We start from the raw sequence: 24,217 nt of genomic DNA on the forward strand, positions 1-24,217 counted from the left end.
GACAGGATTGTATCGAGGCACAGAAAAATATCTGCAACATTGGGACCATTGGAAAAAGTGAAGCACTGTGAATACTTTCCTGATGCACTGTATAGGTACAGTTTATGTAGTTGTCAAAAATCGCTTCATATATACATCTGCATGTGTGGTTGTGCATGCTTTCTCATTAAAAATTGTGTGATGTCATCTAATTTTGCAGCCAGTACCTTACTGAATAGTTAATGTGATTATAAAGTCAAAATGTTTTTTACCTTAAAAGAAGTATGGGATTTTTTAAAATTTTAGAATCATACTTGCCTAGGTGAATGCAGCATCCGTCTGATGCTGCATCTGTTTTTCTGCCAGCTCTAACACTGAGAACCGAGCAAACACCGCCAATCGCTCGTTCTCAGAGCTCCTTGAGCAGGGAGCTGGTGACGGTCAGTCACCGCTGTCTGCTCTGCCCCTTCAGCACTCACTAGAGCATTGGTCTATGGAGGGGGTGGAAGAGGCTGGGGTGTGGGGAGAGAAAATCTGCAGACCTGCACAGTGCTGTATCGAAGGGGGCTCAAAAAGGTGTGTGTGTGTGGGGTGGGGGGGGGGAGTAACTGGGTACCACTACCTAAATATTTTTTTACCTTACTTCAAGAAGTGCATTAAAGTTAAAAAAAAAATGTTTAGGCCTTATAACTAAAAAAAAAAAAATGTAACCTGCACAATCACTTTAAGGGACATTAGTGTTGTTTTATTCATTTATGTCATGTCTATGGGAAAGTTTTTAGCCATTTTTCAGACATCCTCCTTATTTCAGATTAAATAGCTAGCTCGGAGGCATAGTCAGCCAGTGTTTGTTGATGTGTGACAAACAAATCTCTGACTGACATGATTCCTACATTTGTAGCTGCCAAAAGAACAATATGCCTAATTGGTTTTGCCCTAAATCACACACAAACGCATGCAATAAGGGCTCATGTAGCGTTCTTCATCAAACAGACACCAGCAACATTTGGATGCTGGTAAAGTAGATGCCAGCATAATAGCAGTGCACAGAGAGATGGACAGAACAGATCACAATGTGCCGGTAAAGGGTCTTGGTGTTGGCTAAACCTTTCCAGTATTTCAGGCTGTCCTGTATTCTATTCTATGTGCAAAGTTAAATTAAAACTCCAACTTCTTTTATTTGTATGTTCTTTTGTGTTATGTGTATGTGCCTTCCCTTCTCATTCTGATCATGACTGTTTGTGGAATAAGACACAAGGGATTCAAGGTTCTAATCCTTGTCCACTCTATCCAAAAAAGGAAAAAAATGTTTTTGCTAGAGCTGGCATTTTAAGTTAATCTGGAAGATCTACCAAAGTGTATAAATAAACATTTTCTGAACCTGGTAACTCAAGTTCTGATTTTTCTGTCTGCTTTTAACAGATTATCAGTGAAGAAAGATTCAGACAGTTAGAGAAGATTAAGACTATTGGCAGCACTTATATGGCAGCTTCAGGCTTAAATGATACAACTTATGACAAAGAGGGGAAGACACACATTACAGCCTTAGCAGACTACGCAATGAAGCTGATGGAGCAAATGACATATATAAATGAGCATTCCTTCAATAACTTCCGGATGAAGATTGGTGAGTGTTATGCTCCAATATTATAGAGCTAATCAACATTATGACATACATCCACAGTGCTTTCTTGTCCAGCTCTGAACTATATATATTTGGTTTGCTGAATTTTAAGAAGTCCTTTTTTGCACCATTATTTATGTCTTCTACTTTGCTTTATAGTGACCATATGGTCAGTTCAAAAGATCTAACTATGCAGCTGTTAAAAATGCACCTATAATGTATGTTTATGCTTGTAGAGTACCAATATGCACATCTCAGCTAGATTCTATAGCAAAAAGCCCAGGCTAGTCTTCTACCACCTCCATATCTTGTTCTTATCCCATTACTTTTATGGTCTCACTGACCAGTAGTGCGATGCAGGAGATGGCAAGCTTGATTTTTTGACAATAGGAACTGTTTGAGACTGGTATAATAGAGCTCCCAGTGAGCCCTACAAGCTATTTAGAATGCATGTGGTTGCTGCTTTTATTAGCCCATGCTCGTTTACGTATTTGATAGTGAAGACGGTGTTACTTTAGGGTGTTAACTTATGCCATTCTTATTTTAAAGGTTGCTTGCCACCTGTTTTGCCACAAAATTTGTCAAACTTTACTGTAAAACTTTATTGTTGTGTGTTGATAAATTATTATTTTTGTTTTCAGTAATTTTCACATTTTGTGGTTGCATCTCTTGCAGGGCTTAACATTGGGCCTGTTGTTGCTGGTGTTATTGGAGCCCGTAAACCCCAGTACGATATTTGGGGAAACACTGTGAATGTAGCCAGTCGGATGGACAGCACTGGAGTACCAGACCGCATACAGGTGATCTTGCTTTTAGTTGTTCTTAACGTTCACCTATATGAGCACAGGCACAGCCACTGCTCCCAATTTTATGTGCGGGTCCTGAGCCCTGAATGAGAACAGTAAGTATGGGAACAGGCACATGCACTTACACGGATGTCCGATTGGGAGCAGTGGCTCTGTCCTTGCAGTGTCCAAACTGACATCAATGGGGATGCATAGAATACCTGTGCATCCCCACACAGGCCTAAATCTTTTATTCTGTTGAGAAGGTAGAGAGGAAATTTCCACAGGTTGACCTTATATGGCCAACGGTATCTAACTTAACATGATTTTTATAACGAAAAGTCTTGTTCTACATTATAAATGATATTTACACTTTGGTTTGTGTATCTGTGCTTAAATACATATATTTATTCATGTTTTTTCTCTTGTAGGTTACAACAGATCTGTACCAGGTCTTGGCAGCCAAAGGTTATCGGTTGGAGTGTCGAGGGGTTGTTAAAGTCAAAGGGAAAGGTGAAATGACCACCTATTTCCTCAATGATGGGCCAGCCAGCAGTTAGCAGGAACCTGTGCTTTCAGGGGAGGGGGAGACCTAGAAGCCTCATCCTGACCCCATACAGAGTACCCAGAACAATAAGGAAGCTACCTACATGGTCTGCAGTAACGCAGGTGCAAGGGGGCTCAGTGGTGCCAAAGCCTCGCACCTGAGATGCTTGGAAGGGGCGTGTTTGTATGGTGCTGTGCTCAGTGTCTGTGCTGCCCTGCCCAGGAGACTGACTCACCTTTACAATGAAAGCCAACTGCAGCAGCTTTCACCTTGGCACTTAAAATACTCACAGGCGGTACTTACAAATTATTTATTGTGAACCAGACAACATGCTATTTTCTTTCTTCTTTCTCTTCTTTATTTTTTTATTGTATGGGTTTAAAAGAAAGCAAGAGAATCATTTTAAAACAGACTTTTTGAAGACTAAAAAAAAAAAGCTTCTCATAAAAACTGACCAAAGAGCCAGACATATGGGCCACAGCAGGGAGCGAGGGCATTGCCTTGTATGTTTATATGCGCTGTATGTTTTCTCTACCGTGAGTGAGTTACATGTCTCCAGCAGCAGATGGAACAGCTCTCTATTCGATCCCCCGGTACCACCTGCAGGGATTCAAAAAGGGCAACAAAATCTCTGCAGCTAAGTTATTTGCTTCAGTTCCATGTCATTACCATCATTTGTACGGTTCTGAACTTCCTTAGTTCCAGCCAATGGAGACAAGCAAACGGGAGCTGGTGATATTCCTATGTGAAACTGTCAGTTCTATTATAGTGCATTTATGCTTTGACTTTCCCCTTGCATCCTAGAGGAGTTGCTTGGGAACCACATCCTAATAACAGGTGTCAGCATCCTCTGCTTATTATGATCCCTTTGCTGAATTGCCTTTGATTCTTTAGATTGACTTTAGCAAAGGCATGAAGAGAACGATGTGCTTACCTGTACAACTCACCAACACACTTGTGCTATTTTTTATTTTTTTTTCCCCTTCACTGTGAAGTTGTTTTCTATGTCTTTGCCAAATTTCACAACCAGCCTGCGGATTAAGAGAGTCTTGAGACTGAAGAAACGGGATTTAAACATCATCTGTTGAAGGCAGCAAAGGTACTAGCTGGCCTATGGATTCCTCAGGCTGCAAGCATAGCCAGCGCCTTAATAATTACATAGTAGACATGATTCACTGTACATGTTCTGTAACCATCAGAGGATTAGTAAATTGCTGCTTGTCGCAGAGGAGATACTGGCTTGACTTGAGATGAACTTTCACACAGAAGGAAATAGGGGGAGTTTAGCCTCATTGACAGAACTTATCTGCAAAACCATTGCCAGACAATGTGTTTCATATTATGACTGAAAATGTTACAAGAAAACATGGAATATCCAGTGATGATGACAGCCTTGGAAAGGAAAGAGTCAGTCCTTAAAATTTTAGAGGAATTGCCTACTAACCTCAGTTACCTTTTCACCCTTTTATGATACCTACATAAGGGATGATGGCTTTTGTGCAGACATTCTGCTAATTTATTCTCAGGCATAGATGGTCTTGATCTTCTGATAAAGGGCAAAATCCAAACACCTTTAAGAAGTATATTAACTTGGGATAGCGCGGGGGCGTGCAATGCCATAACTGGTGCCAAAGAGGAAAAAGGCTACAAGTATACATTTGGGCTGCTTGTATTGGCGCTGTACCAGATTCTCTTGATATATTGTAAAAAAAAAAAAAAACAAAGTATTTTACGCCTTTTTTTGTGGGAAGATGTAGCAGAAGGTTAAATCACCATGAAATAGAATTATTGTTTATTTTTCTATTAATATAAACATAATGTTAAGTAACTTTATTTCCAGTGTACATGCTATTGACAGAAACAACAGCCTCAAGTTATTGCTAAATAGATGAACACAACATATGGCTCTAACATTGTTCTTATAGTAAAGAGGATTGAAGAAAAAAAACCAAGACATTGCTTAAAGGAGACAGTTTCCAAATGACTTTCTAGTGTAGACTCTGAAATGCAAGTTTTAACATTTGGTTGCTATGTGCAAAACCTCCATGCTCCCTTTTTTTTCCCCCCTAATTTTGTAGAATATCCATGTAGGCATGTTATAGGACTACAGGCTGTGTTGTGTAGTCAGACTAAGAGTCACACCTTGCCTAAGCCTATTGTTTAGGTCTGTCTGTTTTTTGAAGCTGGTGATGTGTGTTTGAATTTTTACCTAACCTGGTATTAGTTGAGTCCCATTTAGTCCAACCTCGGCAGTCAATGGAATTTTGGGAAAAAGGGTGAAGTGCCTTGAACAACTCTATAGAAAATTCCCATGGTAGTTAAAACTGGTTTCCCTGCCATTACTATGTGCTCAATTTCTCCAATTTGGCTACACATTCTCCATTAAGATGTCCTTTCCTGTTACTATGTTGATTGTGCTTATATTATTCATACTAAGCTTGTTGCTTACCCAGGCAGAGCTTTTAGGCCAACAAAAAATGCAGATAAGGATTTTACACTACAAAATATAGCAATGGTCATGGTGGTGTACCATTTACTTTTTGTTTGTGAATTTTGCAGTCATCTAAATCCACTGTGTAGAGAAGAACTATTGTAGCGTTGGTCTTAATGGTCTTTACCATCTCTATATTTTCCACTTTAAGATGAGTAGAATTGTTGAGGTACACGGTGGTGTTCCAATTAAGATGATAAAAACACTTCCCTTTATAGGCGTTTATATTGGGCCTTATATTATACACCATATTACCGACCTGAGGAGTTGATCCCACATCGAGTATATATGTTTTTTAATACATGTATTTATTAGGCCTATAAATGTTTCCTCATAACACACTTAAGTGTGTGATGTTAAATATTCCTGTGTGCTGCTCACTTTACCAGCTCTGGCTGAATTACTGTTGTGCTATTCACTTGCCTTACATTATAAGCTCCTGTTTGAAAGAACAGGAAGTCAAGAGTGCATTCTTAAATATTTTCCCTTTATGGAAGTTTATTTGTCACCTTAATTATATCTTTCATGTTATGTAGATTTTAATTTGGTTAGAGTTTATCTTTTAGTAAAAGAGATCATGTATTGTCAGGACTGGAGTACTCAGACTATAATAAGAGATACAGGCCTCGTCAACTGATGAGTGCGTGGAATCTTCGTTTATTTCATCACCACGAGACAGAAAGCAAATGTTCCACTTACCACTTATATCTGTTAAGCAAACCACTTATTTAAATACAATTTTATTGCTCCAAAGTCAATGAGTGCTCTATTTTAAGTACTTTGTGTATGTAGACTACATATGTGTATGTAGACTACACAATACATTGTGTATGTAGACCACACGTGTGAGGGGAGTTATCTTACTCGGTTGATCTGGCCATTACTACCAGTTAGTCTGCTTTTTGTTCTTCCAGTGCCATATTAGAGATGGAGTGGTAGAACCCAACTGGCAGTGAAGACATTCTGAGATTTTCATAAAAGATGTTCTGTGTAGTTTGTGCAATTGGAAGAGGTAGGCTGATTGGTTACTGCTGTTTATTCTAGATTTTCTACAATCAAGTTCCTACTTTTAGGTTGAATGTTTTTATTGTAGATGGAAATGGGACACCTGCCTAACTTCTCTAGGTTTTATGAACAGAGCACCGTGGTTATTTCTGTAGTCCTATTAGTATTCTGTGTGCTGCCTTTAGAGCGAGATAATGGGAGAACTTTTTATGACAAGGATTTTTTTTTTTAGATTGAAAGCCACAGCCTGAAAATTCCTGACCAAGCTGTTTATCGGTGTATCGTCTTTCTGCAATCATGTGGAAAACATTCTGAAACCTGTCAGATATTTGCTGTTTTTTTTTTAGAATACCCTCTTGTCTGAGGAAAAAAAACAGGCATACAATGTTCGCATCCGGTTATAGCCTTAACCCCTGAACTTTCTCATGCATCTATATTAATGATTTTCATATGCAATATGTGCCATATTTTATTCAGAGAAAAAGGTATTCTTACATCTTAAAGCACCCTTCTCAGAAAGGGAGGGAGATCCGTTTATGGGGGAAAAACAAAGTGAAAAATTGTGTTTTTTTTAATGTTTTGGTACATTGTATATTACCTGTAGTGTTTTAATGAGAAAATGTTGGTGATAATACCTAATTGTTTCTTTGCACTGGTTAATACTGACTCAGCAGCATGTTACATTTGTGCATCTTACTGAATCTATTTTTCTTTTTCTTCTCTAAAAGTGGATTCCAGCATACAAAAGAGGTTCTAATAATTTTCTAGTGTTTTAAAGTTATAGATAAATATATATTTATAAAATATAATTTAAATATATGTAGTCTGTATATTTAAATTATATCAGGTGAGGATATATTAGAATGTACGTGTGTGTGTATGTATGTATGCATGTATGTGTGTATATATATATATATATATATGTATGTGTGTATATATATATATATATATATATATATATATATATATAAAATGTGTGTTTGTGTGTATGTATATGTGTATATATGTATATGTATATATATATATATATATATATATATATATAGTATGTGTGTGGCTTTGTACAAAGAAAAATCTTTCCAGGTACTATGATCCTTGATCACATAGTTCAAGAAGTAAGATAATGTAGAGGAATAGCAAGACACATAAGCTTCTTGGTAAATTGTATTTAGATGGCTCGATACCAAAGCACCAAAAATATTCCAAGAAGTTTCACTATCTCCTAGCAATGGGATAAATATAAAATCAGTTCCTATAGATGGAAAAAGAAGTTTTCCCTATACAGTGTACTAATTTTTGCTTAAACAGCATGTATGCACTACATGCATTTTTGGTGTACAAATCAAGCATTTTAAAGGTCAGTCTAGAAAGCTGTGTGTGTATACATACACACATGCAGTTGTGCTCATAAGTTTACATACCCTGGCGGAATTTATGATTTCTTGGCCATTTTTATGAGAAAATGAATGATAACACAAAAACTTTTCTTTCACTCATGGTTAGTGTTTGGCTGTAGCCATTTATTATCAATCAACTGTGTTTACTCTTTTTAAATCATAATCACAACAGACACAACCCAAATGACCCTGATCAAAAGTTTACATACACCAGTTCTTAATACCGTGTATTGGCCCCTTTAACATCAATGACAGCTTGAAGTCTTTTGTGGATGAGGCTCTTTATTTTCTCAGATGGTAAAGCTGCCCATTCCTCTTGGCAAAAAGCATCCAGTTCCTGTAAATTCTTGGGCTGTCTTGCATGAACTGCATGTTTGAGATCTCCCCAGAGATCAGGAGACTGGGATGGCCACTCCAGAACCTTCACTTTATTCTGCTGTAGCCAATGACAGGTCGACTTGGCCTTGTGTTTTGGATCATTGTCATGTTGGAATGTCCAAGTACATCCCATGCGCAGCTTCCTGACTGATGAATGCAAATTTTCATCCAGTATTTTTTGATAACATTCTGCATTCATCTTGCCATCAATTTTGACCAAATTTCCTCTGCCTTTCTAGCGCACACATACCCAAAACATCAGCAATCCACCTCTGTGTTTCACGGTAGGAATGGTGTACCATTAGGCCCTGTTGACTCCTCTCCAAATGTAGTGTTTATGGTTGTGGCCAAAAAGCTCAATTTTGGTCTCATCACTCCAAATGGCTTTGTGCCAGAAGGTTTGAGGCTTGTCTCTGTACTGTTTGGCATATTGTAAGCGGGATACTTTGTGGCATTTGCGTAGTAATGGCTTTCCTCTGGCGACTCGACCATGCAGCCCATCTCCACCTCCTTATTGTGCATGTTGAAACAGCCACACATGTTTTAAGAGAGTCCTGTATTTCACCTGAAGTTGTTAGTGGGTTTTTCTTTGCATCCTGAACAATTTTCCTGGCAGTTGTGGCTGAAATTTTGGCTGAAGTCATTTGGAGTGATGAGACCAAAATTGAGCTTTTTGGCCACAACCATAAACGCTTCATTTGGAGAGGAGTCAACAAGGATTGTGATGAAAGGTACACCATTCCTACTGTGAAACGTGGAGGTGGATCGCTGATGTTTTGGGGATGTGAGCTAGAAAAGCAAAGGAAATTTGGTCAAAATTGATGGCAAGATGAATACAGTATGTTATCAAAAACTACTGGAGAACATTTGCATTCATCAGCCAGGAAGCTGCACATGGGACGTACTTGGACATTCCAACATGAAAATGATCCGAAACACAAGGCCAAGTCCACCTGTCATTGGCTACAGCAGAATAAAGTGAAGGTTCTGCATTGGCCATCTCAGTCTCCCGACCTCAATATCATTGAGCCACTCTGGGGAGATCTTGAACGTGCAGTTCATGCAAGACAAGAATTTACAGGAACTGGAGGCTTTTTGCCAAGAGGAATGGGCAGATTTACCATCTGAGAAGATAAAGAGCCTCATCCACCAATACCACAAAAGACTTCAAGCTGTCATTGACGTTAAAGGGGGCAATACATGGTATTAAGAACTGGGGTATGTAAACTTTTGATCAGGGTCAATTGCGTAGTTTCTGTTGTGATTATGATTTAAAAAGAGTAAACACAGCTGATTGGTAATAAATGGCTTCAGCCTAACACTAACCATGAGTGAAAGAAAAGTTTTGTGTTCTTCATACTCTCTGAAAAAACATCATAAATTCTGCCAGGGTATGTAAACTTATGAGCACAACTGTGTGTGTGTGTGTGTATATATATATATATATATATATATATATATATATATATAATATATATACACCCTTAAAATACACACGTGAAAATGTGTGTATGTATGTATATATATATATATATATATATATATATACATTTTCACGTGTGTATTTTATGGGTATACAGCTTTAATAGCATTCGAATTGAGTGGGTTTTCTAAGGATGGAAGGAAGTTTTAAAAGTTTTCATTTTTATTGGCTCCTGTTATGTGATAAGAAGTTACAAATAGCCAGCCATCACATATATCTAGCACTATAATAAAAGTTTTATACAGGTAAAATGTTTTATGCTCATAGATTGATGTGCACTATTAGCTTATAGCAGTAAGATTGCAGATTTAGGGTACATTCACACATATGTGAATGCAACCCCACCAGCGATTACATGCAAGAACCCCAATGGGGGGCTCCCACAATTAGCTGCGAGGGGCAGCCCCTTTGAAAGCAATGGGAATCTGCTGGCTCTTACAACTAATTGTGCCCACTTGCATGTAATTGCTCATGCTGCGCTCACTCACACGAGATTGCAGCATGAGTGATTATGTGCGTGTGGGCATGATTAGCTGTGAGAGCTTGCAGCCTCCTATTGCCTTCAATAGGGCTGTCTCTTGCTGCTAATCGCGTGATCCCCCGCTAGGGTTCTTGCATGTTATCGTGTGTTGGGTGCATTCGCAAGTGTGAATGCACTCTTAGGCTCCAGCTAGTAGCATATGGGTTTGCTTGTATATAAATATAGCATAGTATGCTTAGTGATTAGGTATGGAAAGCTTTGTGAAGATTAGTGGTTACCTGAATTTCTGCATATATTGCTCCTAAAATGTGATCTGACTTTTTACAATTTTAAATCTCTCCTCCCAGCAAAACTACTTCAGCCCACTGATATTTCTGGGGTTCATTGCGTGGGGTTCAGATTTTGTCACAGCATTTCAGTTTGGTCATTCTGTATTCTCCTCTCAGTATATACATCTTTTTTTCTGTCTAAGCCATTCTGGTGTGCATTTACTCTTGTCTATTTAGGTCATCGTAGTATAATAATCAGCAAAATTTCCATTAAAGCTCAAGCAGGGCAAATAAATGGTCCCCAGTTCTCAGCAGCATATACTCACTTTTTTTAGTTTTCACACTGCTCTGTTTAGCTACAAGTGCAAATACCCAGCTGCTACTAATGGGTGGTCAGGTAATCTCTGGGACAATGCTAGCTACCCATTGGCTCAGCACTGTCATATAGGAGAGAGACCACAGCCCTATGTGAGCTCCAGTAAGTCAGTTTCTTTTTCCAGTCTTGGCATCTAAGTGGAGTGCAATGTGTAAAACTGAGAATATGCTGGTGGTGGCGGGCTAAGTGAAACTTTTACTTTGTTGTACCTTTTGCAAAGGAAAGATTCACTTTTAAGCTCCAGGTGATGGATTGCCATGCTGATACTCTTGTAAAATTTCTTTGTATAATTTTGAGCCATTTCATGTATGAAATTAAGCTGTCCTCAACTTGAGGCATTTTTTTTTCTTTTCATTGGACGTGATGGGGTATTTTTTACAAAGTGAAACTTCCCCGTAGTCATTAAGCTTTGGGCCACATTCCTTTGCAAGGTGCATCTTCCTTTGGAAAGTGAGCATTGTTTGCCTTTTAGTAGCAAACCCCAATATGTCTTAAGCCTGCCATACACGGCTAAAGTGTCAGCTGATTCATGCTAAATTGGCATCACCCAGCTCAACAAACATATCAAAAGAACCAGGCCGAAAATTGCTGGCTGAACAGTAACTGCGTTCAATCAGATGCAGTCCATGTTTTGGCATTCAGACACCCTAACATGCCTGATTATAATACCTAATGGGAGATTCTTTCAAGCTGTTTAGCATGGATGGAGAAATCTATGCATCTATGGCTAGCCTTACCCATCCACACACTTGATGTAAATGGGGGAATCCTTTCCATTGTGTTATTGTATTCTGACAGCAGAGAGACTACTTCGCCATCAGAATACATGATTAATGCTGCTGGCTATAGCCAGCTGTGCTGATCAGTCTGAAAAAAATATGACTGGGTGGTTGTATAGAAGTCAGTCAGTAGACTGACTTCTGTACAACCAGCAGCATGCCTGTACATGGATTGGAATTCAGCCTGTCCCTGTTGAACTGGTCAAACGTTGATCCATGCATGGCTGGCTTTACAATTTCACTTCCAAGGTTCTCTGAAATATGATATGGTGCTTGCTTTATGGGGTTTGCTTTACAAGAACACCTCCAATGTCATATTGACTAGAACACATACGTTCTAGTACTTCTTTTCATGTTATTACCTTAGTTGGTCACATTCTTATTTACATTTAGGACCCTAATTGCTTAAAAAAAAAAAAGATGATAGTGGGAAATGTTAGACATTTATTTAATTAAAAAAGAACGGTTAAGGTTAGATTTATCAATGTCATTTGATAACTAAACATACATTTGCTCATTCTTTGCAGAGGGAATTTTCAGCATAGGATGCAATTAATTAGGTCTATTAACTAGTATTGTAGTGATAGGCTTGTAGATTTGTTTTTTTCTTTTTGTGATATTAAATGCCTTTGTTAACCCCTGGTACTTCTTAATACATACCTTTCTTTGTGGAATTTGCACAGGACGCAAAGTGCAGTAACTTGCAGAAGCCAATCGGAAATTCACTTTATTATATACAGCCTTCACTATACAAAGATTGTGATATAATTGGCTTAGAATTACTGCACACCCTTTTATTTTGTGAAATCAATATTATATATTATAATATAAATCTTAATATAAGAAATATTTATATAAGCATAAACCCCTCTTTCCAACTTGATTTAAAATGACCTTATACGATTGCAGTGCACCTGAAATACAGGTAATGAAGGATTCTTCTTACCATCTTTAAAATTATGTAAAGAGAAATGTTTATATTTTGCTAGGGAAGGGTTATACCCTTTTGTCAAGTTTTTATTGGCATTGGTTTCCTTACTGGGAAGAGTCAACCTCTCTATCCGTCCTGGTGACAAGTGATGGGAAATCTAATAAATTGAGTTTTTGTCAGAACAAGATCTGTGCAAAAAATCCTCCAGCTAGAACAACTGTACCTTTTGACAATTCACTAAGGTGGAAATGCTTTTCACTTTCAAGAGATTTCCTCTCATTTCCTGTTGGGTCTCCTGAGTGGGAAGTGAAGGGAAACCTCCCTAGCAGAATACAGACGCCAAAAAAATTACTTCCTTGCTCTAAAACAAAAGAAAAAGTTTTGGCTTTACATACATTATAAGCATTTATGAATGGATGACCTTATTATGCTCTTAGTTTCCTGCTTTGTGCTCAGTTATCCATCATAGCCCCTTCCTATAATGTGTCCCTTCTTTCCCTTGCTTTAAAATCTCATCTTTTATTTGCAGTTTTGTATCGTGCATTGACATAAAGTCTTTGCTGTAGATTAATCGCTTCAGCCCCGGAAGATTTTACCCCCTTCCTGACCAGAGCACTTTTTGCGATTCGGCACTGCATCGCTTTAACTGACAATTGCGCAGTTGTGCGACTTTGATGGCCTTTTTTTCCCACAAATAGAGCTTAATTTTGGTGGTATTTGATCACTTCTGCGTTTTTTTTTTTTTTGCTCTATAAACAATTTTGAAAAAAAACATTATTTTTTACTTTTTGCTATAACAAATATCCCCCAAAAATATATAAAAAAAAACTATTCTTTTCCTCAGTTTAGGCTGACATGTATTCTACGTATTTTTGGTAAAAAAAAACACAATAAGCGTATATTGATTGGTTTGCGCAAAAAGTTATAGCGTCTACAAAATAGGGGATAGTTTTATGGCAATTTTTGTTTTTATTTTTATTTTTTATTAATAATGGCGGCGATTTGCGATTTTTATCAGGACTGCGACATTATGGCAGACACATCGGTCAATTTTGACACTATTTTGGGACCATTGTCATTTATACAGCGATCAGTGTTATAAAAATGCACTGATTACTGTGTAAATGGCAGTGAAGGGGTTAACCACTAGGGGGCGATGATGGGGTTAAGTGTGTCCTAGGGAGTGATTCTAACTGTGGGGGGGGGGCTTCAAGTCACATGACAGCGATGATAGGGAGCCGGTGATCTCTGTCATGACACATGCCAGAACAGGGAAGTGCCTACATATTTATATAGGCACTTCCCTGTTCTGAGGCTCCATGACATGATCGCGGGCACAGTCACGCTGTACGTGGCAGCCGCCTGCTATCCCCGGCTCTTAAAGGGGACGTACAGGTACGCCCATTTGCCCACCGCTGCCATTGTGCCGACGTATATCGGCGTGCAGCGGTCGGCAAGTGGTTAAAGGTAAAATATAATGCTCAAAACTCAAAAGAATTTGGCCACACACCAACGAAATTTAAAAAGTTAATTGAGTTTTAATGAGCATGCAGAGTACAGCAACACACTGAAAACCTCCCATCTGAGGTCATGCCACTAACACTTTTCACCCATTCCAAGGCTTAATCGTAGAGAAATAGGCAAGTCAGAAGGGGAGCTTTTTTATAGTGCTTAAATCAGCTGGCTGAAATCCGTCAACCGTTTTTTAACCCATGAAAACATTTAAAAAAGGCATGAATGGGAAACTGTAATTCATTATATGACGCAAACCACTGTCATCAAAATATAGAAGCGCCGAGCGTTCCCATAAGCATATGTCATATATCTTTATTAGTTTCTACAATGAAGGAAAAAAACCCTCCTACAGATAAAGACCTCCTAAAAGCAAAGCCGAAATAGAAATCATAGAATCCTATCTTTATATCTTAAATTATACAGGAAAAAATATTGGTTTAGTTGAATTCAATTTTAACTTTTGTTTTTCAGTTTATACATTTTAAATTGAAGTTTTAGATCTGTTTTTAATATAGGTATACAATATTTGTTATACAAATAAACATTAACGATTAACTCCACTCTTGTTGAGAAAAAACAATCCCCTCTGGGTGATCAATGTACTTTGCAGGGGTTTTAACCAACTATTTTTTTTACCTGTTTCTGCTCTGAGAAAAAGCAGTTTGTTGTCTGCAGAGTGAATCTGAATGGGAGTGACTTTTTCCTTATCAATTCTCCTCATGGGGAGAATTGGTTAACCCTTTGGAGGTATCTCACCAAAAATAAATTTTTGTTGCATAGGATGACTAAAATTGGATTTGTAACTTTATGCAGATTTCTGGGGAAATCAGAAAGCCAATCACACAAGCAGAAAACGTTTCTAGGGATGTTCCATATGCCAGTCGTGTGCCGAATGCCTCCAGGTTGCCATATTGCATTGAATTTTACAGAAAATTACAGGTTGAATAGGAAAGAAACATTTTAATAGCATTCAATTACAGTGTGGCTCATTTTGCAATTGTTTATCCTATATTTTTATTTGCTATGTTTTTTTTTCCTCACAAAAGTGAAGTTACCCTTTAAATACATGAAGGAGATTCTTGGCGCATGCTGGGTTTCTAAAGAGAAGAAAAATTTACTTTTTTAACCCTGATCATAAATGTAAGCAAAACCACTATACATTCCCTTAAGTCATCTATGCATGAAGCCAAATGTAACTGTTTTTGTTAACAGTAAATATGGTTACTAACTGGTGTTACTAACCTAAAGAATATTGGCAACTTTGATAAAAATAATCTGAGGACTTTGACAGACAGCCAACCCTTATAGGACCAACATAGTGTTGACTTGCATGGACATTCCTGCATACTAACACAGGAGCGGGCAGGGATATGCTGTGAGTACACAGGTATATGGGATCTGTTACAGGCTGGCCATTGTTTGCTATAATTGCTATGAGCTTTAACCAGTTGTTTTGCACTGCCTAATCCTCATCTGCTCCTTGTGTTGTAGGACTACCAGTTGAAGTCAACAAAGTGAAAACTGGAAAGCTGTCATATTCTTGTGAAAATTGACTGTATTAAACATATGATATAAACTGTAATTTCCCCTTTACAGATACAATCTGAATCTCTTTTTTTAAGACTATACAGATAACACTCTTTCTCAGTGATGTAAGCTGTTACAGAATTTATGCTGAATTCAATGACTAAATTGATAAATTATCACATATTTCCTTATAGAGATTAAACCCCGACTAGACTGCTACCCCAATCTTCCTTAATTTGATGTACTTCTTTCTCATAAATATAGTCCAATCCCTAAAAAAATTGATGTTGTTTGGGTGGATGTAGCCTATGGGTATTTGCACTTTAGGCCTGGACTTTATTATTACTGTTTTTTTTTTTTTTTCTTTATTATTCTGTGTACAATAGTCTTACTATAGCTGAGAACCACGTGCAGTATCACATAGCAGCCAATCAGCAATCCTCGTTTGTTTGTCTGACTACACTATAATGTTAGACACTGAAATCTGATCTCAAAGTGCACTTTGCATTGTGATTTAAAAAGGCTAGGTTTGTGTTTGTAAGTCTATATGAACTGCATCACGTTCACAGTCCAGTGTTCTGGTGACTGTAAAAGACATTCCAGGCTATTGCCTTGTATTAGCTGTGATACAAAAGGACAATCTTCGCTGGACCATACATTGCAGCATAAAGTCCATTTTATCAGTCTTCTCATTCCCCTCATGATTTAATAAATGGCCAATAATTTGTGATATTTTCTGATTTAATGAGAATAGACAATAAAATGTATTTTATTTAAATGGAAACAAAGTGCCATTCAGTGTCTTCAATTCTCTTATTTGTTTATGGGGTGTAGTTGGACTCCACTCACCTGTGCGCCTCTTTAATTTATTTTTTTTTTTTATGTTATGCAAATAAAGTGCAAATTATATATTTTCAACAGACTTTATGTGATCATAAAGTACACCTTCACATTTTTGTAAATATTTTATTATACCTTTTCATGTGACAATACCAAAGAAATGACACTTCGCTACAATATAAAGTAGTGAGTGTACAGGTTGTATAACAGTGTAAATTAATGTCTAAACCGTTGACAACAAAAGTGAGTACACCCCTAAGTGAAAATGTCCAAATTGGGCCCAATTAGCCATTTACCCTTCCCCGTGTCCTGTGACTCATTTGTGTTGCAAGGTCTCAGGTGAGAATGGGGAGCAGGTGTGTTAAATTTGGTGTTATCGCTCTCACTCTCCCATACTAATCGCTGAAAGTTCAACATGGTACCTCATGAGAATTGTTGTTCTATATAAAGATGGCCTAGGCTATAAGAAGATTGCCAAGACCCTGAAACTGAGCCGCAGCACGGTGACCAAGACAATACAGTGGTTTAACAGGGCAGGTTCCACTCAGAACAGACCTCGCCATGATCGACCAAAGTGGTTGAGTGCACCTGCTCAGCATCATATACAGAGGTTGTCTTTAGGAAATGACATATGAGTGCTGCCAGCATTGCTGCAAAGGTTGAAGGGGTGGGGCATCAGCCTGTCAGTGCTCAGACCATACGCTGCACACTGCATCAAATTGGTCTGCGTGGCTGTCGTCTCAGAAGGAAGCCTCTTCTAAAGATGATGCACAAGAAAACCCGCAAACGGTTTGCTGAAGACAAGCAGACTGAGGACATAGATTACTGGAACCATGTCCTGTGGTCTGATGAGACTAAGATGAACTTATTTGGTTCAGATGGTGTCAAGCATGTGTGGCGGCAACCAGGTGAGGAGCACAAAGACAAGTATGTCTTGCCTACTGTTAAGCATGGTGGTGGGAATGTCATGGTCTGAGCTGCCAGCATTGGGGAGCTACAGTTCATTGAGGGAACGATGAATGCCAAAATGTACTGTGACATACTGAAGCAGAGCATGATCCCCTCTTATCAGAAACTGGGCCACAGGGCAGTATTCAAACAGAACAACCCCAAACACACCTCCAAGATGACCACTGCCTTGCTAAAGAAGCTGAGGGTAAAGGTGATGGACTGGCCAAGCATGTCTCCAGACCTAAACCCTGTTGAGCATCTGTGGGGCATCCTCAAATGGAAGGTGGAGGAGCACAAGGTCTCTAACATCCACCAGATCCGTGATGTCATGGAGGAGTGGAAGAGGACTCCAGTGGCAACCTGTGAAGCTCTGGTGAACGCCATGCCCAAGACGGTTAGGCAGTGCTGGAAAATAATGGTGGCCACACAAAATTTTGACACTTTGGACCCAATTTGGACATTTTCACTTAGGGGTGTACTCACTTTTGTTGCCAGTGGTTTAGACATTAATGGCTGTGTGTTGAGTTATTTTGAGGGGACAGCAAATTTACACTGTTATACAAGCTGTACACTCACTACTTTACATTGTAGCAACGTGTCATTTCTTCAGTGTTGTCACATAAAAAGATATAATAAAATATTTGCAAAAATGTGAGGGGTGTACTCACTTTTGTGAGATACTGTATATGTATTCCTGTTATACCCATATGTAATTGCATATTGCATGCTACAGTTTGTGTTATCCCTTCCCAAAATGCATAAAATGCACATACTCATGTAAATGCATTCATGTACAGTGAGGGAACAAAGTATTTGATCCCCTGCTGATTTTGTATGTTTGCCCACTGACAAAGAAATGATTGTTCTATAATTTTAATGGTAGGTTTTATTTTAACAGTGTGAGACAGAATAACAACAAAAATATCCAGAAAAACGCATTTAATAAAAGTTATAAATTGATTTGCATTTTAATAAGTGAAATAAGTATTTGAGCCCTATCAATCGGCAAGATTTCTGGGTCCCAGGTGTCTTCTCTGTAGGTAACGAGCTGGGATTAGGAGGACTCTCTTAAAGGGAGTGCACAGGATGTCACCAAAACATACGAAGGAAACAATAGCCAAAATTAAAATAAAATAAAGTCCCAATTGTCCACAATGTCCATAGGAGACCGTGTGGGGCAACAAAAAACGTGTAAATTATAATGATACAAAACGCATATGCAATATGGCTAAGAAGTCCCAAAATAGCAAAATGTGATGAAAAGTCAAATGAAGATGATACTGAACACCAGCGGCAGCTCCCTTGGGAGTTGAAGCAAAACTCTGGAAGACAATAGTGGAAAAAGACAAGGTGCACCAATCTAAGTGCAGTATCAAAAAACGTGATTTTAATGTAAATGGTAAAAACAATCAGCCAAATGGCTACTCACAACAGTTCAATTAAAATCAGGCACATAAAAGCATGTAGATAGCCCAGAGACATCATGTCAGCTGCTCCCAGTGCAGGATCCAAAGGTGTTCCAGGGCGCTAGGGGGAGGCTGTCCACAGTACGTGATCCTCGGCTGGTGGGTGCTGAGCCCAGGGTTATCACAGTCCCAGTCTAGCCATCTGGCAGCTTCCAGCAAACATGCAGCACCCCAAAACAGGTGTCTCTCTCCAACTCCTACTCACGAGTTGGTGTGTGAGTAGGAGTTGGAGAGAGACACCTGTTTTGGGGTGCTGCATGTTTGCTGGAAGCTGCCAGATGGCTAGACTGGGACTGTGATAACCCTGGGCTCAGCACCCACCAGCCGAGGATCACGTACTGTGGACAGCCTCCCCCTAGCGCCCTGGAACACCTTTGGATCCTGCACTCGGAGCAGCTGACATGACGTCTCTGGGCTATCTACATGCTTTACGTGCCTGATTTTAATTGAACTATTGTGAGCAGCCATTTGGCCATTTGGTTTTACCATTTACATTAAAATCACGTTTTTTGATACTGCACTTAAATTGGCGCACCTTGTCTTTTTCCTAATCTCAGCTTGTTACCTGTATAAAAGTCACCTGTCCACAGAAGCAACCAATCCAATCAGATTCCAATCTCTCCACCATGGTCAAGACCAAAGAGCTGTCCAAGGATGTCAGGGACAAGATTGTAGACCTACACAAGGCTGAAATGGGCTACAAGACCATCGCCAAGCAGCTTGGTGAGAGGGTGATAACAGTTGGTGCGATTATTCGCAAATGGACGAAACACAAAATTGTCAATGTCCCTCGGTCTGGAGCTCCATGCAAGATCTCACCTGGTGGAGTTTCAATGATCATGAGAACGGTGAGAAATCATCCCAGAACTACACGGGAGAATCTTGTCAATGATCTCATTGTCAATTATCTCAAGGCAGCTGGGACCATAGTCACCAAGAAAACAATTGGCAACACACTATGCCGTAAAGAACTGAAATCTTGCTGTGCCCGCAAGGTCCCCCTGCTCAAGAAAGCACATGTACAGCCCTGTATGAAGTTTGCTAATGAACATCTGAATGATTCAGAGGAGAACTGGGTGAAAGTGTTGTGGTCAGATGAGACAAAAATCAAGCTCTTTAGCATCAACTCAATTCGTTTGGAGGAGGAGGAATGCTGCCTATGACCCCAAGAACACCATCCCCACTGTCAAACATGGAGGACAGGACAACTTCACCACATCAAAAGGTCGATGGACAGGGCCATGTACCATCAAATTTTGGGTGAGAACCTCCTTCCCTTAGCCAGGGCATTGAAAATGGGTCGTGGATGGGTATTCCAGCATGACAATGACCCAAAACACACAGCCAAGGCAACAAAGGAGTGGCTCAAGACCAGTCTCCAGACCTTAATCCCATAGAAAATATGTGGAAGGAGCTGAAGGTTTGAACGTCAGCATCAAAACCTTAATGACTTGGAGAGGACCTGCAAACCTGGTGGCCAACTACAAGAAACGTCTGACCTCAGTGATTGCCAATAAGGGTATTGCCACCAAGTACTAAGTCATGTTCTGCGAAGGGGTCAAATGCTTATTTCACTCATTTAAATGCAAATCAATTTATAATTTATTAGATTGTAAGCTCGTTTGAGCAGGACCCTCTTAATCCTCTTGTATTTTATTGTATTATAACTTTATTGTCTCCCTTTTATATTGTAAAGCGCTTCATAAACTGTTGGCGCTATATAAATCCTGTATAATAATAATAACTTTTTTGAAATGCGTTTTTCTGGATTTTTTTTCTGTTATTCTGTCTCTCACTGTTAAAATGAAGCTACCATTAAAATTATAGACTGATCATTTGTCAGTGGGCAAACGTACAAAATCAGCAGGGGGTCAAATACTTTTTTCCCTCACTGTATGTATTTATGCAGTTCAGTTTAGGTAACTGAAATCAAAACAACAAAAACTTCAGAAATATAAACTTAGGGAAAAAAAACACTGCAATCAAGACACATTTAAAGTAAGACCATGGCTTCTCATTATAGAAATGTGCTACATGTATAAGTGCATCAACACTTACAGTTTTCTCATAGTGCCCCTGCAAAGTCTTTCATATACATGTTGATTTTGCTAGTGAAACCTGCGCAATGCAGATTCCTGTGATAATGAACACTACTGCACTACTCCTGAATTCAGAACAGCTTTGCCACCCTTGTGTAAGCATTGCCTGCTTGCACTACAGTGAAATGAGAAGACTTTTGGGGGGCATTGCTATTAGCATTGTCACTGCTGATTTACAAGTCAGTGGGCCTGTTAATCAGACACACAGGGTCCTACCAACTACTTTCTGGATTGACCACTGCCTCTGTGCTGAAACCCTCCCACTGTGATTTGCGATGTCTGGAAGCACACATGCAAAAAGGCTTGCCTTACTCAAGGAGAGGTAAAGGATTATATAATTTATTTCATGAGGCTTGTGCATCTCATAGTAACTGGAGTAGAGACCTGCTTAGGCTGTCGCACAAGAACCTTTAAATGTACTTTAAAGGTGACTTCCAGGCTGACATTTAAACAGATTTATGTTCTATATTTAGTAAATTCTAAGTGTTCTAAGTGTTCATACATACATATAAATATATATATATATAAATATATATATATATATATCTAGTAGTGGAAAGTACCTGAATCTGTCCTTCATACAGTGCTTTGCATAAATATTCAACCCCACTGAATTGATTTATTTGGTAAATTTAGTTTTTGATTTACATAAAATACTTTGATGGCCCAACATTTGTTTGTTATGATGCAAAACCTAAAACAGGAAATGGTTGATTGGCTAAGTAATCTTTAATAGAGCACCTTTTGCTGCAAATACAGCTGTGAGATTTATGACAACATTTTTGTAGGTCAGTTAAGGTTGGATGGAGACAGTTTGTTAAAAAAAAAAAAAAAAAAAAAAAAGACTTGCCTAAAATAATCAGTTGGACTGAGGTCTGTTCTTTGACTGAGCCCATTTTAACCATTCAGGTTCTTGGTGGTAAACTAAAAAAGTGTAGCTTTGGATGTGTGTTAAGTCTTATGCCATGCCTGAAGATTAAGCTCTTCCCTTAGTCTCTGGTCTTTTGTGGACTAAAATAGGGTTTTCCCCTAGAATTGCCCAGTATGTGGCTCCATCCACCATGCCCTAAATCCTGAACAGTTTCCTAGTCCCTTCCAAGGTTGGTGTACTCAGGGTGAGGATTTCCACTATAATTGCCCAGTATGTGGCTCCTTTCACCATACCCTAAACCTTGATCAGTTTCCTAATCCCTACCAAACTTGGTGTTTTCAAGGTGAGGATTTCCACTAGATTGCATTTTGTTCTCATCAGACCAGATGTCCGTTTCTCCAGGATACCTTTGTCTTCCACATGTCCTTTGGCAAACTCCAAATTTTATTTGACTTTTTTTTAGCAATGGCTTTATTCTCATCTCTCTTCCATAAAGCTCAGCTTCATCCTGCGGGATGTTCCTTCTACATGCAGCTCTTTTAGAGTGACTTTTCTAACTAATGGCCTTTTCACCTGACCACTCAGTTTTTATGGACATGGTCTTCCCATTTTGAATACAAATTTAAAGTTGCTTTGAAATCTACAAAGTGTGATATTTTTTTTTTTCCTGTAAACTATCACTGATTTGTGCTTCTCCGGTACTTTACCATGAGCTAGTTTTGATAGCTCCTATGCTTTCCTAATGCGTTTTTTAAATATATTCTTTAGTAAAACCTGGGGCTTTCCAAAAAATGGTGTATATGTAGTTTTTTAAAGTGGTTGTAAAGGTAGAAGGCTTTTTACCTTAATGCATTGTATGCATTAAGGTAAAAAACCTTCTGTGTGCAGTACCCCCAGCCTCCCCTCTTACCTGAGCCTATTCTCAATCCAGCATTGTGCTTGAGAGCAGTGGCTCTCTCTCCTCACAGGGCAGATTGATAGCAGTGGGAGCCTATGGTTCCTGCTGCTGTAATCAAATCCTGTGATGAGGGAGCAGGGGGTAGGGCTGAGCCACACTGTGTCAATAGATGCTGATAGTGCAGCTTGGGATTGAGTGTATCGAGATTTTTTTCCCTTGCAAAATGTGGAAAAGGGAATTAACACTTAGGCAATGCACTGTATTGTATTCCTCTAATTCCTGTATAGCAAAACTTTGAATGCTAGAGGGAAGAGTAGCTGTGTGAGCTGTTTTGCCTCTATTTGAAGCACGTTGATAATCTAACAGGAGGAGAGAACTGAGTAAGAAAGATGACCTTATTAGAGTAGTGATGTACCTTCATTGTCCAGACAGCAAGCTAGGGACCTAGCCATATTGCTTAATTGCAGTGTAGAAAGGTAAGGTCACAAACCTGGTTAAAATATATGGCAGAAGTGTCTGGATCATAAGGTCAGCTAAACATCATTACATATGGTTTTTCAGTTGTGGGTTGCTTGCCTGGAGTTCATCTTAAATCAATAACATACTGTGCACAAATGCATTAAATGAAATGCACATAATTCCTGTGTATGCTTTTTCATTCTTATTTCTTTTAATGGACCCTGCATTTTACAGTCCAGAAAATATTTCTACAAGGGTTGTGTTTTCCCAACTTTCATCGGCATGCTTGCATCTCAGGTGTGATCTGGTGGAAAGCATTTAGTAGAATGCTAATTGCATATCGCTTATTGTCTTTAACAGCCATGTGTCTGGTTTATTTGGCTCTGGTTCATTTCTTATACTAACATATTTGGCCTTCTGAAAGATGAACACAATTATTGCTGCATAGTTATCTCCTTTCATTTTTAGCACTTCTGTGAAGTTTCTCTAGATATGATCTCTGCATTATTCCCCTGCTCTTCCTCCTATACTGGTGTCAAATGATTCATTACTGGACATAATAAAACTGAGCTAAAGGAGCAAAGTGGGGACGAGATCACTGGAGGAACTTTTTGTTTTCATCTAAACAGTAGAGAAGCCAAAGTTATTAAAGTTTAATGATACACACGCTCTTGTCATTTAAAACATTGCATAGTTCTGGATGCATTGATGGTCCAGCTGTAAAGTATAGGGTTGCACACATTATGGAAAAAACATACTATGTATAAATACCCAAAATATACAATACACACCATGGAAGTGAACTTTTTCAACATATTTGAACAGGAACACATTAGAACTTTATTCAAACAGTGGCTACAAATTAAAGAGATATACTTGAAAAGGAACACAAGAAAATGTGCCTTTTAAACCACTTCACGCCCTTAGGATGTACCTGTATGTCCTCAGGTTGAAGTGGTTATACTGACAGCTTCTTCCATGATTTTAGTATCTAAATTTTCAGCCCACAATGGGCTTTCCTGTAGAAGTGATTTAGAGCTACCCTATCACTTCAACAGGGCATGGA

The 24,217-nt window shown here is 38.8% G+C and overlaps 1 protein-coding gene across 2 annotated transcripts in view; it reads left to right on the forward strand.

Moving 5' to 3' along the window:
- The window catches only part of ADCY6 (adenylate cyclase 6), a 382,609-nt gene extending 375,829 nt beyond the window's left edge, over positions 1 to 6,780 (forward strand). For both annotated transcript variants that reach the window (XM_073614078.1, XM_073614077.1), the window contains exons 21-23: positions 1,402 to 1,606; positions 2,279 to 2,403; positions 2,820 to 6,780. In XM_073614078.1, the coding sequence (XP_073470179.1) occupies positions 1,402 to 1,606; positions 2,279 to 2,403; positions 2,820 to 2,948 (459 nt within the window). In that variant the 3' untranslated portion in view covers positions 2,949 to 6,780. The remainder of the gene's footprint in view (positions 1 to 1,401; positions 1,607 to 2,278; positions 2,404 to 2,819) is intronic.
- The last annotated feature ends 17,437 nt before the right edge of the window (positions 6,781 to 24,217 follow it).

This window comes from Aquarana catesbeiana, linkage group LG02, assembly GCF_042186555.1.
Source record: "Aquarana catesbeiana isolate 2022-GZ linkage group LG02, ASM4218655v1, whole genome shotgun sequence".
Classification (NCBI taxonomy): domain Eukaryota; kingdom Metazoa; phylum Chordata; class Amphibia; order Anura; family Ranidae; genus Aquarana; species Aquarana catesbeiana.